Source organism: Gracilinanus agilis, chromosome 6, assembly GCF_016433145.1.
Source record: "Gracilinanus agilis isolate LMUSP501 chromosome 6, AgileGrace, whole genome shotgun sequence".
Taxonomy (NCBI): Eukaryota; Metazoa; Chordata; class Mammalia; order Didelphimorphia; family Didelphidae; genus Gracilinanus; species Gracilinanus agilis.
In genome coordinates, this window is record NC_058135.1 from 166,812,518 (window position 1) to 166,830,715 (window position 18,198).

General features: G+C 37.8%; 1 protein-coding gene across 1 annotated transcript; it reads right to left on the reverse strand.

The window, feature by feature from the left end:
* Positions 1–525: 525 nt before the first annotated feature.
* SLC10A4 (solute carrier family 10 member 4) lies at positions 526–5,874 on the reverse strand. Its single transcript, XM_044682382.1, has 3 exons — positions 5,228–5,874; positions 4,293–4,503; positions 526–1,041 (listed from the first exon to the last, which is right to left on the reverse strand). The coding sequence occupies exons 1-3, from the start codon at positions 5,872–5,874 to the stop codon at positions 526–528; spliced, it is 1,374 nt and encodes a 457-aa protein (XP_044538317.1).
* Between the last annotated feature and the right edge of the window lie 12,324 nt (positions 5,875–18,198).

An 18,198-nucleotide genomic window follows, 5' to 3' on the forward strand; every position in this document is an offset into this window, starting at 1 on the left:
TTTTTTTCTAATTTGATGTATGTTTAACAAAATAGACATTGTTATACTGTATTTAATCCACAGAGTTTAACTGGGAGGACAAGACAAATCCTACATTTCTCTTACAATGAATAAATGAAATTCGGTTATGTTTTTACAAACATAGCTTATTTTTACTCACAGGGCACCAAAATTTTATGTTTGAGAGGTCCTGATTTCTAATAGCTTCCCCATTTAAAAAGAATAAACTGGCAACAGCAAAAATCTAAACAGATATTTACTTCACTTCAAGTCTATGTTGATATACTGATGTACAGGCTATGGTACTGAATATGAATTAAGCCTTAAAGGTTAAAATTTAAGATTTGAAGAAACATTTGTGGCCCATACTAGTGAAGCCATGCTCATCTTACATTGGAAAGGATATTACAGTTATATGTAGAAGAACCTGCTATATTGGAGCCATTTAATACTGCTTAAGCCTGCCACAGACCATTAATAGGTAAGGGTAGGAGCTTCTTTAAGTTGCTATACATTAAATTTACCCTACAGTGAGGTCTGTGTGGGTTCCATCATTATTGCATTACGTTCATCTACTTTAACTGAGCCATAAGAAGTATCTGCCATTTCTTCTTCCTTCAATTTCCTATAAGAAATATCTGTATCGTCTTCATCCAAAGAATCTTGCTTATGCACAGTTTCCCTTCCATACATCTTATATACTAATACAAAAATCCCTGCTTCTGCAGACTGGAAAAGGGCATAAAGCAACGGAAACATGTACATATTTCCAATGGGCTGTGGAGGAAAGGTTAGTTTTAGAATAGCAGTGCAGAGTTGTACATTCTGACTACCTGTTTCCAGAGAGACAGTCCTCTTGCAGTTGGATGGAAGATGGAATAAGGTAGCTAAACCATATCCTGATGCATATCCAGCCAAAGGCATAAAAATTGCTACAACATAAACAGTTGCGGGGATACTTGCCAACAGTTCAGGTCCTAACATAGTGCCAGTCATAATGAAAAGAACCACCAGAGTCACTAACAGAGACCATAGGGAAACCTAGGAATAGAAAATAGAGAAGTCATGCTTAAAAATCAGATAAAATGCAAGAAAAATTCAATAAACTAGTTATAGGCATAAGCATATATAGTAAATAGATAAGAGTTTTAAATTTAGGGTAAGGAAGACCAAGGTTCAGATCTGCTTCTGATATTTATTAGCTTTGTGATCCTGGGTAATCAGTCACCTGACTTTTCTGAAGTTGTTTCCTCATCTGTAAAAAAGGAGTGGTAATACTTGACCCACAGTCTTGTAAACTGCTTGGCAAACTTTAAGGCACTCTGGAATTGCCAGCTATTGTCAGACTCATCCACTCAGTTTGCTCCGTTATTAGACAAAGATATGTTTTAGTAAATTCTTCCTTTATGTTGAACTGAATTTTCCCTCCTGTAGTCTCCACCAGTTAATCTTTGTTGTGCCCTTTGTAGCAAAATACCCATCTTCAATATAACTGCCTTCAAATATGCAAAGATCTGTCATCCTGTCTCTTCTCCAGACTAAGCATCCCTAGTTTTCTTCATATAACAGTTTCCACATTCTATACCACCTCTTCTGTTGTTTTCTAGTTTGTCTTAAAATGTAGTATACAGAATTGAACATGGTGTGAGAGATGTGGTCTTATCAATGCAAAATATGACAAGATTTCCTCAACACTCTACTTTCTTCGTGGAAACTAGTCTCGTACTATAGTTGAGATTAAATCAATGAAATATTAAAATGCCTTTTAGCAGACAATATTTTGAACAGTTAAGTTTGTATTTCACATTCCAAATGATTTTTTATAATATTGAAAGATGACATCTCTTAGGTTTTGTGATGACAGGAATGTAAACATGCTAACATAGAATATTGATAGATTTCTTTTACCAATAGTATTTTCCAGATTCTGTTTTTTACCCATCTGTTAGATTCTAAAACAGCTTCCTATAATCATTTATCATCATCATAATAGGTACCTCGTTTTTACATTGCAGCTGGCACTAAATATGTTTTTCAGTGTTACAGAACACTGTGTCATCTTGGTATCTTGCCAGATACTTTTAACTCATTCAAGTAAGATAGACCACATGGTGGGAATAGGAGGTGGGAGGTGAAGGAGATCCTTTTGCCACAGATTGTTTTATAAATTATAAGATTTAGATAATATCTTTGATGCAGTATCAGGCAATTGTAATTTAAAATATATTTTAGCTATTAATTTTTGAGTTAGATCTCAACACTGGAGGATTCCAAGAGTATGTTTAACATACTTTCAAACAAGAAATGGATAGAAACTAAATAATCATATCCTAATAGCTTAGCAAATATGAAAAACATTGTTCTATGTGAATTGTCAGTACAGGTGGAAAATCAGGACAAAGGAAAGCACTTTTCTTCAGTTTGAAATATTAAAGTGTAGAGTTTTCCTTTGTCTTTCAACTTTCATCCTTTGAATTATTACTTGATACTTGATGCTCGTTTAAAAGTTGAATAGGTATCTGATAATATTAAATGTGACACTGCATTTCCCTAAAATAACACATTTAAAGAAATAGTGGATCAAGAGCTGGTCCCTGGAGGTGCCTCTGAGTGACCTGGTAGAGGGAATCACCTTACTGACATTCTCTTACTGGGATGAAAGTACAGATCTAGTGGCTCCAAACCCCCTCACATTTACTGAGTACTTTTTGGAATTTGCAAATTCCAAAGCCCTCTAAAAAGAGCTTCCTACTAGGTGCCTTTGTGACAGAACTTAGAGGGGAGCCCATGTCAGTCAAGGCAAAGCCACTATAAGGTTTGAGAAGTATTTCCTCAGAGCAATCCTCTAAGGTGTAGGTAGTGAAAGTATTACCCCTCTTTTAGAGAAGAGAAAACTAGGGCTCTGAGAAATTAAGAGATTGTCAAAAAGCTAGCTACTAAATGTATCAAGTGAGATTCAAACCCATGTCTCTAGACTTCCAAGTCTAGCACTCTTTCCACTATGCTATATGTGTCACCATCTTCATATTCATCTGAAATATATTTATTTTTACATAAATGATTAAAATTATTCTATTTTTAGCATGCAAACAGCAAATTTGATTGACTTGTCAATTGAGTCTTGGAGAAAACTAAACCTTTGAATGCTTTTAAAAAATTAAATGTAAAATGTATTTTAAGGCCATATATTTATTTCTTCATAAGACTTTAAAGTTGAGTATATGTGCCAAGATATGACATAATTATTTTTGCTATTAATAAATTTAAGCCTTCTATATAATAATATAACATTAGGAAACAAAGATGTTGCTGAATGATAAGACAAAAATTAATATTCTCAAATGTTACATTCTATTCAGTTACTTTAAGTCAAGGTATTTTACTTTGGATTTTGATTAAATATTTTGTCAATTTTTGTTGATTTGACTAAATATTGATAGAGATAACATTTATTTAAGAAGCTGGTTGAGTAGCTCTCCCACAAGAAAAGTAAGACCCTACCATTGGTGATTATTATTTACAGTTAATTGTGTCTTTTGGGGTGGTTTTTTTGGATGTTGTTGTAGAAATACATTTTTGGAATTCTTACATTTTCTTCCATTCCCTAAGGTATTAGGAAATTTTAACTACAATAACAGCCAAAAATAATGGAAGATTATATTTGACCCAAGAGGAATAGCCAAGGTTATGGCATAAGACTCATTTTAAGAATATAATTTTATGTTCAAACATCCATATTTTGTGTTTGTATAGGATCCATTTACTAAGTCATTGTTTCTCTTCTTTTTATGTTAATGTCTAGGTTTGTTTTTTAAAATATTAAATATTTTACATCCTAAAAAATGTCGGAACTGATTTGATTTTTTTCAGCAAGCTATGTTTAAATGGTATTCTTCAAGGCAATTTTTGTGAGTTTTACAATACACAGCAAATTGTTCTTGAAGTTTCATACAAATCCTATTTTGATGGTTTATTTGATCAGCTCTGATTTCTTAGAAGGTTTTTTTGCTGTCTACTGCATTTTCTTATTTTTATTCAGCTATTTAATTTTTGCTCCTTTTACTCATGCCTTGTAATATTCTTTTCAGAAAAGCTTTTTTCTATAGTAATAATTCTAGGAAGCCTCCATGAATACTTTGAGGTGGAGGTGATCTTTTGCTATAAATATGAAATCTTAGTTCCTTGGAGCCTATGAAGGAGATTCTCCCCTAAATTCAGGGTCAGAGAAGTGACTGATCTAATGCTATTATCATTCAACCAGGCTGAATTTGGGAAAAGAATTAGGACTGTACCTTAAGGACATAGTCAGCAACTCTGGTATATTTGTAGCGAATGAAAACACCTATACCAATAGGAATCAGGGTGCTGCAGAGGGTCAAGGTCACTGCTCCCAGTGGTAATAACTGCACCAGAGTTGTATTGATCCAGGCCCGGCTATAGATCCATAGGCACAGGGGCATCAGCAGCAAGGCCAGGAGGGTAGAAGAGATAGTCATGATAATACTGTAGAGATGGAAGTGAACACAATAAGTATCTAGTTAGCACTGACCCAGGAACCAGCCTTTACACAGAAGGGGGAAGGAAGAAAAGGAATCAGGTTCACACAGTTTCAGGGCTGGGGAGGAGTCCCTAAGCATCTGAGAAGAGCTACTGGGAGAAATCAATTGAGTATGAGTGATAAAGAGGACATTGGAACCTCCCTCCTAAAGAAACATGGTAATAGAGTTGTTGAGTTATGTTCCACTGCTGTCTCCCATCTTTATTTGCCCAAGATTTTAAAGAATTCCATTGTTCTGGGTTGGAGCTAGTTAATTAGAAGGGCAGTGATCTCCAGTTGTTGGATTTTTCTTTATTTTTTAATTTTCCCAACTAGTACCTCAATAAATGAATGAACGAATGAATTGAATTCAACAGATATTCTATATGGTTCAACTGCCCAAAGGAACTAAAACATTCCTGACACCCCTGAAGTGCAAAGTAATCCCAGCTTTTATGCTATTGAAGGGCTGGAGGATCATGTCTTTACTCTCACCTACACAGCCACAACCCTTTTCCCCCTATATATCCATTAGTCCTTTTCTTAATTTCGAAGCCTCTCACATGAAAGGCTTTCTCTACTTTTTGCACATTCATTCTCTGTTGTTTTTTTTTTTAATAGCCCCCTTTACTTCTCTCAGCTTATTGGGTTGGAGAAGTTGCCTACCGTAGGGATAACTGAAGCTCATACCTGAGGTTCATGTCGCCATTCACCAGCAGAGACATAAGATTGGAAAGGTTTCCACCAGGACAGCAGCCACATAATAATACTGCCACAGCCTCTACTTCATTCAGAGAGAAGATGAGGGCCAGAAGAAAGGCCAGCAGGGGCATGAAGACAAACTGGCAGATGAGTGCCAGCAGTACCCCGATGGGCCTGCGGATGTGAGCCCCTATGTGATTCATGTCCACAGTGCAGCCCAGACCCAACATGGTAATGCACAGTGCCACTCCCACAAATACATTCAATCCATGGTTCAAAGGAGTGTCCCAGAATGGGTTGTCTTGGGGACCCCAACCCTGTGGGATGTGAGCAGAACTTTGTGGGCCATTGCTGATCTTTGACTCCCAGGTGGAGGGGATAGGAGTCAGGCTGGAGCTGAGACTGGGACTGAGGCTGGAAGTAGGGATAAGACTAGGGGTAGGAATGAGGCTGGGACTAGGGTCAGGGATAATGCTGGAGCTAAAATTGGGGCTGAGGCTGGGGTCAGCAAAGATGCTGGGACTGAAGTTCAGGCCAGGGTTTGGGCTGAAGCTGCTGATGTTGATCCTCTGGGTGTAGTTATCCAGCTCTGGGGAAGGCGAGAGCAGCAGAGTCTCATTGTCTTTGCTATCCATGGCTGGGAATCCCTGAAGGCTGGAGAGGGATGCTCTATGTCTTCCTGCCTTTGCCGCCGATGCCTTTCTGACTCCTCAAGGCTATGCGCCCAACTGCCAGTTGCCAGTAGCTCATCCGAACTGTGGAGGCAGCCAGGTAGGGAGCAGCAGGTCCTAAGGAGTCCTTGGGACTGAGGAGACTTTCACCCCCGCCGCAGATTCACTCCCTGGTTCGCTTGCTGTATCCCCACCCCCGACTGCCTTTTCCCAACACCTTTCTTCTTTGCTGCTGTCAACCCATTCACTGAGGGGAGCCTGGAGCACCCTGCAGCCCTCACTCCCTCCAGCCCCTGTCAGAGCCAGATCTCAGCTGCCAGCAAACCCAGACTTCAAGGGCTTCGCTGCTCTCACCTACTCGTAGGAGTCCTCCAGCGCGAATCCTCCTCCCAGTGTGCTTAGAAGGGCTGAGGTGGAAGCCCTCAAATCAGGCTCCGGCGGGTTCCAGACTTTCACTGCCTCTTACTTCGGCGTCCTTGCTCCCAAGAGGCAGCACTGGCTCCTCCCTTTAATCAACATTAAGTGGTTGAGTTCGAATGTGACCTGAGGCTGAACAAAGACTTGCCACAGAAGCGGGGGCAAGCCTGGTTGGGCGTTCCTGGCAGCCCAGTTTTGTTTTTTGTCATGAATGATGTTCGGAATGATTTGGTGGTAGTTTCTGCTTTTAAAAACTGGCAGAATAGGATGCTGTCCGAACAACCTCTGATATTTCTACCGATGGCCCAGTCGAGCCTGGACAGCCAATGTGTATGTGACTTAACCATTATGATTGCTGGGCAGAAATGGTGTTCTTGTTTAGCAATAATCTCCAAGGCTTTAATTTCACCGGTGACTAAGGACTAGAGGGGGCCCTCCTCCCAAAAGAGGTGTCGTTAATGAACAAAATACTGCTTTTTCCAAACGCTTTACTGTTTATTCCTGTGTCCCTTGAACTTGTGTTTTCCAGTACTCTGTGGTAGAGATTCTATACGGATAAGAACTCTTTCTTAACCAGAAAAATCTTTGAGGAAGAAATGGGATTTTGAGGGAGAGAAGTAAAGATGCTCGAATAGAGGAATGTTTTTCTTCAATGAATGGTATCCAGTGATTAAGTTGAAAATACTTTTCATACTACATTCATATTCTGTCTTCTCATTCTCCTTTAAAATTTACTCTGTGCCTAGAGAGGGATAGTTTGTGGTTTAATTTCCCTATTATTGACACATAGCTTTCCTTCCTAAAAATGTTACCGTGTGTCCCGAAATGTAAGAGAAACCAGAAAAGTAAGAAAATATTTGCTGTCTTCAGAAAAGGCAGCTCTGTGTAGCCATTCCTAATTAAAAAAGGATTCTTCCTCCTCCTTCATGTAATCACCTTTCAAATCAAACACATATTCTGTGACAGGCACTGTGCTAGGTCCTGGCACACAAGTACAAAGAACCAAACAATATCTACAGACAGTAGCTGTTTATAGAGTACTAAAAGTCCACAGAGCATTCTATGCTTTGCAGTCTCATTTTGTTCTTAAAACAACTCAGCAATCATTTATATAGTGCCAGCTGGGTGCCAAGTACTGTGCTCAGGACTTTAAAATATGTTTAAACGGGATCCTTACAACCATCCTGGGAGGGAGGCGCTGCTATCATCATTATACATTTGAGGAATTATACACTGTACCATTATACAGTTGAGGAAACTAAGGCAGATAGGTTAAGTGACTTGCCAGCAGAGTAGGCGTCAGAGACAAATATAAACTCAGATCTTCCTAACACTATCCACTGTGCTACTAGCTAACCCCTGGATCCAGCCAGCCAAATTGTTCTGAATCCCTTTGATTGTTTTATTGTCTAATGATCCAGTGATGGGTGCTGCAGCAATCCAAGGAAGCGGTGATGGCCACAGGTGCATTTATCTTTCCTATTAATTGCTATTAAAATTTTTAAAAATTTAATTTCCAGGGGGCTAAGTAATACTTTTTCTGGAAAGGGGGCGGTAGGCCAAAAAAGTTTGGGAACCACGCTAATCCATCTCTCTACAGATTCTCTACAAGAATAGTGTGAGATATTTTATCAAATGTTTTGCTAAAATCTTGATAAAATTTATATTCATAGCATTCCCCTCATCTAATTTAATAATACAATTTTAGCATGCCTTTAGTGTTCTTTTTTCCCCACCTTGCTTTGGACTGACAACTTAGGTTCCCAAAAGAGAAGATACTCTACTCAGAGTCCTATGAATAAACTTGAAGGGCTGTGACTTTCCAATTTTTTCTTACTCATGAGCCCCCATCTGGTATGCCTTTCCTCCCAGTGTCAATCAAGCAGTAGGCCTCTATTGATTTCTATAATAGAATATTTACTGAGAAACTATAACAAAGACAGAAGGTACAGAAATATCTTCCAAACTGGGAGCACATTTTCCTCTTGGATATGTAATATTAGATATAATAATATAATATATAAATGATAATAACTAAGAATATAGGGCAGCAAGGAAGTGCAATGGATGAAGTGCCATGTCAAGAAGATTTGAGTTCAAATTCAGTCCTCTGGCACTTTTTAGTTGAGTTTCTGAACTAACAAGTTACTCTGTCTACCTCAGTTTCCTCTTCTGTTAGATGGTGAAAAAATAATACTTTCCTCCAAGGATTGGGAAGATCAGATGAAATAATAAAATTGTAAAGCACTTAGTACAGTTACTAGAATATAGTGCTATATAAATGTTAGCTGTTAAAAGTGAAATGGGCTCTGCCCACAAGGAACTTACAGTCTAGGTATGAAGAAGACAATATATATATATGCTTATAAGAATATGCAAAATAGATTGACTATAATTTGGTAGGAAGAGAAAAGAACCACTAGATATGTGTTTAAGGGAAGTCCTAGTAGGGAGTGATGGAGCTGAACCTTAAGGAAAGATAAGGATTCTGGGAGATGCAGATGAGGAGAGAATACATGGGGGTATGGGAAAAGGCCACTGCAAAGGCTCAGAGACAGAGGATTGAGAGCTAATGTGTAAAGAACAGGGAGAAAGCAAGTTTGAGAATAGAGTCATAAAGGAGTCTAATGTAAAATAAGTCTAGAAAGGTCAGAAGGAACTAGATCTTGAAAGATTTTAAATGACAAGGTTATATTTGATCCAACAAGTAACAAGGAGCCATTGGAGTTTTTTGAGTTAGAGAATAGCAACCTTGTCAGATTTGCACTTTAGGGAAATAGCATTGGCAACTGTATGTATGATGATATTAATGGGAAGAACCTTGAAGTAATTCAAATAAGAACCTGTTTACAGTGGGCCATCCAAGAGATAATGGAGGCCTGAACTTGAGACAGATCTTAGGATTTGTCAAATGATTGAATGTGTTAGATGAGAGAGAACGAATAGCCAAGGATAACACTACGTTTACAAACTTGGGTAACCAGAAAGAGAGTGGTACCTTCCATAGTAATACTGAAGTATGGAACCAAGAGTAGGTTTTAGGGAAAAGCTAATGAGCTTGTTTTGGACCTGCTGAATGTCCTATAAGTATCTAAAATTCAGCAGGTCCAAAACAAACTCATTAGCTTTTCCCTAAAACCTACCCCCTTTGATTGTACCACCTTGGAATCACTAAAAACATAGAGTTCCGGCGGCAGCTGGGTAGCTCAGTGGAATGAGAGTCAGGCCTAGAGATGGGAAGTCCTGGGTTCAAATCTGGCCTCAGCCACTTCTCAGCTGTGTGACCCTGGGCAAGTCACTTGACCCCCATTGCCTACCCTTACCACTCTTCTGCCTTGAAGCCAATACACAATATTGACTCCAAGACGGAAGGTAAAGGTTAAAAAACAAAAACAACAACAACAAAAAAAACATAGAGTTCCCCAGAATTAACTCTGAAAACAGCAGCACAGAAAACGTGAAGTTTAAGATTATGCTCCCTCCACCACAGGAGCAGAACCCAACTTTAGTATAAAGTTAAAAGTCAAGAAAGCAGGCTTGGAGGGGGGGGAAAAAAAAGAAGAAAAACAGAAACTGACCATAAAAAGTTCATAAACTCTGGTGCTCAAACCCTGCATATAACATACCAGGTTTGAGTGGAGCATAGGAGACACAATGGCTAGAACACTGTAATTGAAGCTAAGAAGATGTGATTTCAGTTCCTGCCTTAGACAGTAGCTCTGTGACCCTGGATAAGTCCCTTAATCTGTCTTGATTTTTATTTCCTCATCTGCTAAATGATGAGGTTAGACTCAATGTCCTTCCTCCCAGTTCTAAATCTAGGATCCTGTGACTCTCGCTACTTTCATACTAGAGAGCCAAGTCCTACACCTAATAAACAGAGTTGACTTTGCTTGAGACAGAATGAGAAAAGTGTCTAATAAAACAGAGGTAGATGTAGACTTCTGGGGAAGTTTCTAGCAATTTTATGGAAGTCCAGAAGTGATTTCTACCTATGAGGATAATTTTTTAAATTTATTTTCTTTTTTTTTTCAGCTACACATAAAAACAACATTTGGCAATTATTTGTGACATTTTAGGATTCAGATTTTCTCCTTTCCTCGCTCCTCTCCTCCTCAAGGTGGTAAATAGTCTGATGTAGGTTATACCAGTGTTTTCATGTGATACATATTGCCATATTGCTCATGTTGTGATAGAAGACCCAGAGAGAGTAATTTTTTTTAAACCCTTAACTTCTGTGTATTGACTTATAGGTGGAAGAGTGGTAAGGGTAGGCAATGGGGGTCAAGTGACTTGCCCAGGGTCACACAGTTGGGAAGTGTCTGAGGCCGGATTTGAACCCAGGACCTCCCATCTCTAGGCCTGACTCTCAATCCACTGAGCTACCCAGCTGCCTTTCCCAGGAGTACTTCCACACAAATCCAACCAGCTTCCCCAAGAACCAAAAGAGAGCTCCTGCTTGCTATTTAGTCTTCTAGACAGGAGCAAGAGAAAGTGCAAGAGTGCTGTGGATCCATCTACCTCACTACTCCCAGGCACAAGATTCCCTTTCTTGCCGGAGTCTGTATAGCCAGACACTTAGCTAAACTCGAGGTTAGGAAATTAAATTCTGTCTTTTGTAGTCCAAGCAGATTAGTGAAAATGAGCAATATGTCAACAAAGTGTGACAATATAACATGAAGTCTTTCACACCCTTGGTTCCCCCCACCTCTGTGAAAAGGGAAGGAGATACATTTTCTCATCCTTTCTGGGCTTCAGACTTAGTCAATAAAATGATATTGTGTGTAACTTCTTTTTTATTTTGTTATTTCCATTGTCATTGTTTATTTACTCCCCTCCCCCTTTTCATATGACTTTGGGATCTACTAAAATCACTTGTCTCCAAAGTCACTAATTGTTAATCATTGGACATTTAAAAGTTCTCATTAGCTCTCTGAATCCTCCTTTTCTGTTGACTTCACCTATTTATCCTGCCCACTTCCATGCTCTGTCCTTGGAACTGTTTTCTGCTGTGCTGATCTCATCTACATGCTTGATTTGAATTATGCCTCAATATGGATAACTACCAATCTCTGAATTCTCTCTGGAGCTCCACTTTCGTATTTCCAGCAGCCTACTAAATAGCCCCTCCAAGAACTGTGTATGTGTCCTCTTACATCCTATGAATCTATGATCTCATCAATTTAGATAATACACCCTCCAGCAGTGCAAATCACAACCCTTCCACGCCTCCTACTGCGGAATTTTGTTCATGACTTTCTACCACACCCCTCCCTAGGGTTCCCAGCAATGTTTCGGAGCTTTCTAAATCTCTTGACATTATGCAGATGCCAATATAGCACATGGGTTAACTTTCAGTGGTAGCTGGTTTTGTGCTGTTTACACTGTTATCCCTTGGTCTCACCTTATCTAGGCACATATTTCTCTAATAGCATCCTTTAAACCAGTGATTCCCAAAGTGGGCGCCACCACCTCCTGGTGGCTGCTGCAGCAATCCAGGGAGCCGGTATTGGCCACAAGTGCATTTGGGGGCTGTGAAGAACTGTAAGGTGGCGGTGATAGTATGTGACAGGGGTTGCTAAGTAATATTTTTTCTGGAAAGGGGGCAGTAGGCCAAAACAGTTTGGGAACCCAAACTTTAAACTGTTTCTCCTCCTTGTTCTTACCAAGTTCTTCCTTGCTAATAAGCCTACTAAACCTCTGTTGCTTTTCAGGTAACACTTATTTAATTGAGGCAGCAAGGGTGGCACAAATGGATAGAGTGCTTCAAATCAGGAAGACCTAAGTTCAAAGTGACCTTAGACATCTGCTAATTGTGTGAACTTGGAAACACTTAACTACTGTCTGCCTCAGTTTTCTCGGTGTTAAAGTAGGGATGAGAATAGCCCCTATCTCCCAGGGTTGTTACGAGGATCAAATGAGATACTCTTTGTAAAGCTCTTTACAAATTTCAGAGTGCTATAGAAATACTAGCTCATATTATTAATTATTATTATTATTATTATTACTCAGAGACATTGACATTCCATAACTCAGAACCATACAGCATCATCAGAAGAAATTTTATGCTAAAAGATGGACATTTATTTCAGGGAGAAATTTGATATAATTTTAAACTGCTTAATTTCTCAAAGAATTCTGTCATTTTGTTGATGGTACCATCTATTCCCAGAAGCTCAGCATCTCTGTCATCTTCAATTCTTTCCTCTCCATCTTTGTATGATAGCATTGGTTAAGTTCCATTGATTCTGTCCTCATAATACCGCTTATACCTTTCTTCAGCATTTGACACCCTCTATAGTAACTCATTTCACGGCCTCATCACTTCATCTATTCCTGGCCGTAGTCCAAAGCTTCTTAACCCGGAACCCACAGACCCCGACCCCAGCCCCAACGCATTGTTAGGTAGCTTTCAAGAGGCCTGTGAAACTCCTACAATTTTTAAATTTACTTATAAGTTAATTTTTTGGTAACTGTACTTTTAATATAATTGATTTGTATCCTGTGCTTTTACTTTATGCATTTAAAAACATTCTAAGAAGGAGTCCATAGGCTTCACTAGAAAAAACATTAAGAATTCCTACTTGACTCTTCCCTCTTTTCAGTTCATGCTTCACATTACTGCATAGTCTTCCTAGCGTGCCAACCAATCGCAGCACCCCTTTCAAAACCCCAAACAGAAATTCTTTTATGTATGTAAATTATCTGCCGAATAAAATAGAATCTCCTTGTCTTGCCATTTAAGATCTTCTCCAATTTGATTGCAGTTTTCCTTTCCAGCTTTATCTGCCTTTACCACCATTCATGTATTTTCATGTTCCAAGCAAAATCACCCATTCTTGTTGTGTTTCTCCTGCCTAAAACGAATCCTCCCTTCTCCTTCACCCATCTCTTTATTCGGGGAAACTCTTTATTCTTCTGAAGGCCCAGTAAGTATAGATGCCATCTCTTCCACAAAGCAAGCCTTCGGTGGAGATTTCTCATAGCCCTTTGTCTGGATCTCTTTGCACTCATGCCATTTGGGTTGCAGTATAGTTAAGTAAGTACATGTCCATGGGTGCACGCATATAGAATTCCTCGTGGAGTTCTATGCTTTTGATTAAGGTCAGGTACTATTTATTAGTTAATTATATAGCCCCAGCACACAGTAGACAAGAACGAAGTACTTTACTGAAATATGTCACAGTTTAGACTAATAAAAACACTTTGAAGATCATATTTCTAAATAATCCTTTGATTTAAGGATAGCTGTTGTTAGTCTTACACAAATCCTATTTGTCTTCAAATTACTTTAAATCACTGTGCAGAAAACTGAATTGCTAACATCCATACCTGGAAAATTAGCATTCTTCTTCTATTTCACTGTGTATCCCCCTCCTCCTTTTTTAGGTAATAGAAAATATGCATTAGTGAGATTCTACTAAGCTTTGACTTCCATTTAAGCTTTCCTTTTCATTTTATTTCTAATCTTGCACCAAGGAATCTTCTTTTCCCCCTTCCCTAATTCCTAAAGACAATACATGGCCCTCCCCTCACAAATAATGGATTTCTCAGTGACTAGTTGAACCATATGATTTGTCACATGGGGTAATTTCTACCATGTGGAGCTGCTTCCCATGAAATATTGCTTCCTTCATGAACTGATTGTTATCTTTTATATCTATGGAATATATGTCTAGTAATAGTATTTCTTTCCAGATCAGAAGATATATTCAGTATTGTGGCTTGGAGGCATGAGCTAGTATTTCTTGAAGTGAGACACAACAGATCAAGGGAGGGTTCAAACAAAATCTAGAAAGGTGATATAAGATTAAAAATTAATATCCAAATACTCCAAGTACTGCATTTAATAAGATTTATTTATAAAAACTTGAAGTAAGGGAAGAAAAACCTCAGTAAAGAAAACCAGCTTTCCCAGCTTGCACCCAGGAAAAGAGAGCCAGGGCGGGGTGACAAACAACTATATACAAACAACATAAGCACACAACTTGGGGACAGAAGAGGAAAGAGATGCTGGGAGATGTCATTAAAAGGTACAAAATTTCTATTTATACAGTAATAAAAGAAATTGGTAAGAAGTAAGTTCAAACCTGGGACATTAGAAGTTCTAATCCCTTGAAGGACACAGCGAAAATAAAGAAAGAAGAAAGAAGAGGCAAATCCACAGATCAGAAAAGAAGATTCAAAATATACTGTAAAGGAAGATTGGTAATAAAGAAAACAAAGTAAAGAAAAATGTGTTAGAAAAAAGCTGGAAAGCAGTTTGAGACAATGCCTCCAGAAGCTTTAAAACTATACATCCCCTTTGACCCAGCAATAGGTTAATGTGCAAGAGAAATCAAAGAAAGAGGGGAAGGATTCATTGTTCAAAAATGCATGGCTCTTTTTGATGGCAGAAAATTAGAAACAAAGAAGATGGCCATCAGTTGGAGAAGAGCTGAACAAGTTTTAGTATATGAATGTGATAGAATAGTATTGTGCTATAAGAAATGATGAGGGATGCTGGCTTATTGGATTGAGAGCCAGGACTAGACACTACCTAGCTGTGTGACCCTGGCCAAGTTATTTAACTCTCTCTGCTTAGCCTTTACTGCTCTTCTGCCTTGGAACCAATGCATAGTATTGTAAGCCAGAAGGGAAGGGCTTAAGAAAAAGAGAGAGAGAGAGAAATAAAGAAATGATGAAGGAGATGGTTTCAGAAAAACCTAGGAAGACATAAGAATTGTTGCCATAACCAGGAAAATAGTTTATATAATAACAGCAATTCTTCTTTTACTTTTTTTTTAAACCCTTAACTTCTGTGTATTGGCTCATAGGTGGAAGAGTGCTAAGGGTGGGCAATGGGGGTCAAGTGACTCGCCCAGGGTCACACAGCTGGGAAGTGTCTGAGGTCAGATTTGAACCTAGGACCTCCCATCTCTAGGCCTGACTCTCAATCCACTGAGCTACCCAGCTGCCCCCTAACAGCAATTCTTTAAAGATAACCAATTCCATGATTCAGGATGAAACATAATGTTCATATCCAGAAAGAAATGGTCTAAGAGTGCAGATTGAAGCACATTTTCTTCAATTTCTTGCATTTTCTTCTTGAAATATGGCTAATGTGGATTTTTTTGCATGTTTTTAAAAGAAAAGGAAAAAACACAGTAAAAAGAAAATTAGTAAAAATAAGCCAGAGGAAAGGGACTTTGCTCTCCAAAAATCCAAGAACTAAGAAATAGAATAGGCTTATTGGACAAGGGAGGGAGAGCCCATATGACTATTAGATTAGCATTTATTTTAAGCAAAATCAAAAAATGGCAAGAAAAAAACATTGACTTAAAATAGGAAGAGGATTTTTAAAAAGATATCCTAAAGAAACAAATGGAAGCGATCACAAGCCTAATAATCATAGCTTTAAATGTGAATAGATTAAATAATCTAATAAAATTTAAATGATGGGATGGATAAGAAAATAAAATCTAACAATCATGTATAAGAAACATACCTAAAGGGGCAGCTGGGTAGCTCAGTGGAGTGAGAGTCAGGCCTAGAGACAGGAGGTCCTAGGTTCAAATCCAGCCTCAGACACTTCCCAGCTGTGTGACCCTGGGCAAGTCACTTGACCCCCATTGCCCACCCTTACCACTCTTCCACCTATGAGACAATACACCGAAGTACAAGGGTTAAAAAAAAAAAAGAAACATACCTAAAAACTTAAGATACATATAGAATTAAAATGAGAGGCTAGGACAGAATTCATTGGGCATCAGAATTTATTATCCAGAAAGGAATAGTTAGAATTATGTTAGCAGACAAAACAACAATAAAAATTCATAATATTAAGGGAGGAATTAACAGACTGTTTTATGCTTAAAGGAACAATAGAAAATGAAAATGTTAAAACTAAATATGTATCTTTCAAATGGCATAGCATCAAAATTCACAAATGATAAAACTCAATTGCCAAAAAGAGATACAAGTAGCAATACAATAATAGAAGACACTAATGTATCTCTTTCGGGGCTAGATAAATCTAACAAAAAAAGAAGGAAACTTGAACTTGAAGAATTTTGCACTAAAGACTTAGCATCTTCTCAGTTTGAAGAATATATTGAAGAGTATGTACATATTTCTTAGCACTACAAGTTACCTTTATAAAAACAGATCATATAGATGGAATACAAAGAAAATACAAATAAGTGCAAAAAACAAAGGAAAAATGCTAACCATATATTTTATTGACCATTATGTAATAAAAATAGCAATTACTGGAGGAAGCACAAGCAAAATATAGAAAACTATATAAAGACAATAATAACATACTGTATAATCAGTGAGTTAAAGAACAACTCATACACATAATAACTTTCTATAGAGTGAGAATAAAACAGCAGAAGATTCATGGAGGATATCTCAAGGACGTAAGAGTTAAGAGATAGCTTCTTCAATTAACATGGTATTTGTGTAATCGTATATTGGAAGGGAACGTGAATGAAAGGGTAATTCTCAGAATTACAACTAACTAGCAACCATTTGACAAATTTTTCAAACATTCTAAATTTGGGGAGCAGTATAAAACTTTGTGATATTGCAGAGGACAGTTTAAAGTGATAAAATGTGATATTGATGGGACCTATGGAGAAATAGGCACATTGTTACACTATTGGTAAAACTATTCGTTCACTTTTTTTTGAATGGCAATATGCTGATACAAAATAAGCATAAAATTTTGTTCATGCCCTTTGCTACAGGGATTCTATTCCTAGGTTTACACTTAAAAGATGTTATCGAAAAGATGAAAACTATCAAAAAATATTTATCACATCATTATTTGGAATAAAAATGACAAAAAACTAGGAAATGTGCCCACTAAGGGAGAAATGTCTAAACAAATTGTAGAATATGAACATAATTTAAAAATCATTATACTATAAAAAAGAATACAAAGAAATATGGAAGGGAAAGCCAACAAAACCCAGAAAACTGCTTTCTGAAGGAGAAATAGAAAATAATATGTTTTCATTAGTATTACATAAATACATACAAAATAAACCATAGTTTATCATTTAGTATACAGTATTTTTTATTCAGGTACTTGAAAGTCTGTTGATAGTTACTAAGTGTAGAATAAATTTTAAAGCAAGAATGAATTGCAAGTGAGAAGAAAGAGTAGAAGGCTACTGTAATAGTTGAAGCAAGAAATGAGGGGCTACATGAGAGTGATAAGAATGGAAATGGATAAGTTGTGGGTTATTGAAAAAATATTAAAGCTGTAGAACCAATAGTATTTGGCAACTAGTTAGATGTAAAGGGTTATGAAGAGGAAGAACTCTAAAATGATCCTGAGATTTGAGGGATGGCTGACTATTAAGAGAAGTAGAGAAGTATAAGAGAGATATCTTGGATATGTTGAACTTGGATGTACCAATGGTACATCTGCTTCAAATTCTGAAAACAGAGGTTGGAAATGCAGTTTTGGAGCATGTAGCTAGTAATATGACTTTGAGAGTCATCTGCATGGAGGTAATTTAAACTCTGGGATTAGAAAAGAGGATAGATAGGATTTAGGATTTTTTTAAGGGAAAGGAGAAAGAATAAGGGAGCCCATAAAGGAGGTAAAGTAGGAAGTTATATTGGAGAATAATCTAAGAGTTTAGTGTCAGTGAAACAAAGGAAGAAGGAATTATCAAGAAGGATGGTGGAGATAATGAGTTGGGTTAGTTGGGACTTGCAGAGATCAGTCTCCAGTGCTTCAGGGAGTTCAAGGAAAACGAATACTGAGGAATAGTTTGTTGATTTTGGTGATTAGTAGATGATTCTTGATATCTTTGACAGTATTAGTGGGTATAGAAGACAGATTGTATGGGTTCCTGAAATGAATAGGCAGTA

Bases quoted from the DNA above. Each gene is read 5' to 3' on its own strand.
- SLC10A4 (XM_044682382.1), bottom strand. From the start codon at position 5,874: ATGGATAGCAAAGACAATGAGACTCTGCTGCTCTCGCCTTCCCCAGAG. The intron at 4,504-5,227 runs GTATGAGCTTCA...CCATCTCTACAG, and splicing joins AATGGCGACATGAACCTCAG to TATTATCATGACTATCTCTT. The intron at 1,042-4,292 runs GTACAGTCCTAA...TTCTATTCCTAG, and splicing joins TTGCTGACTATGTCCTTAAG to GTTTCCCTATGGTCTCTGTT.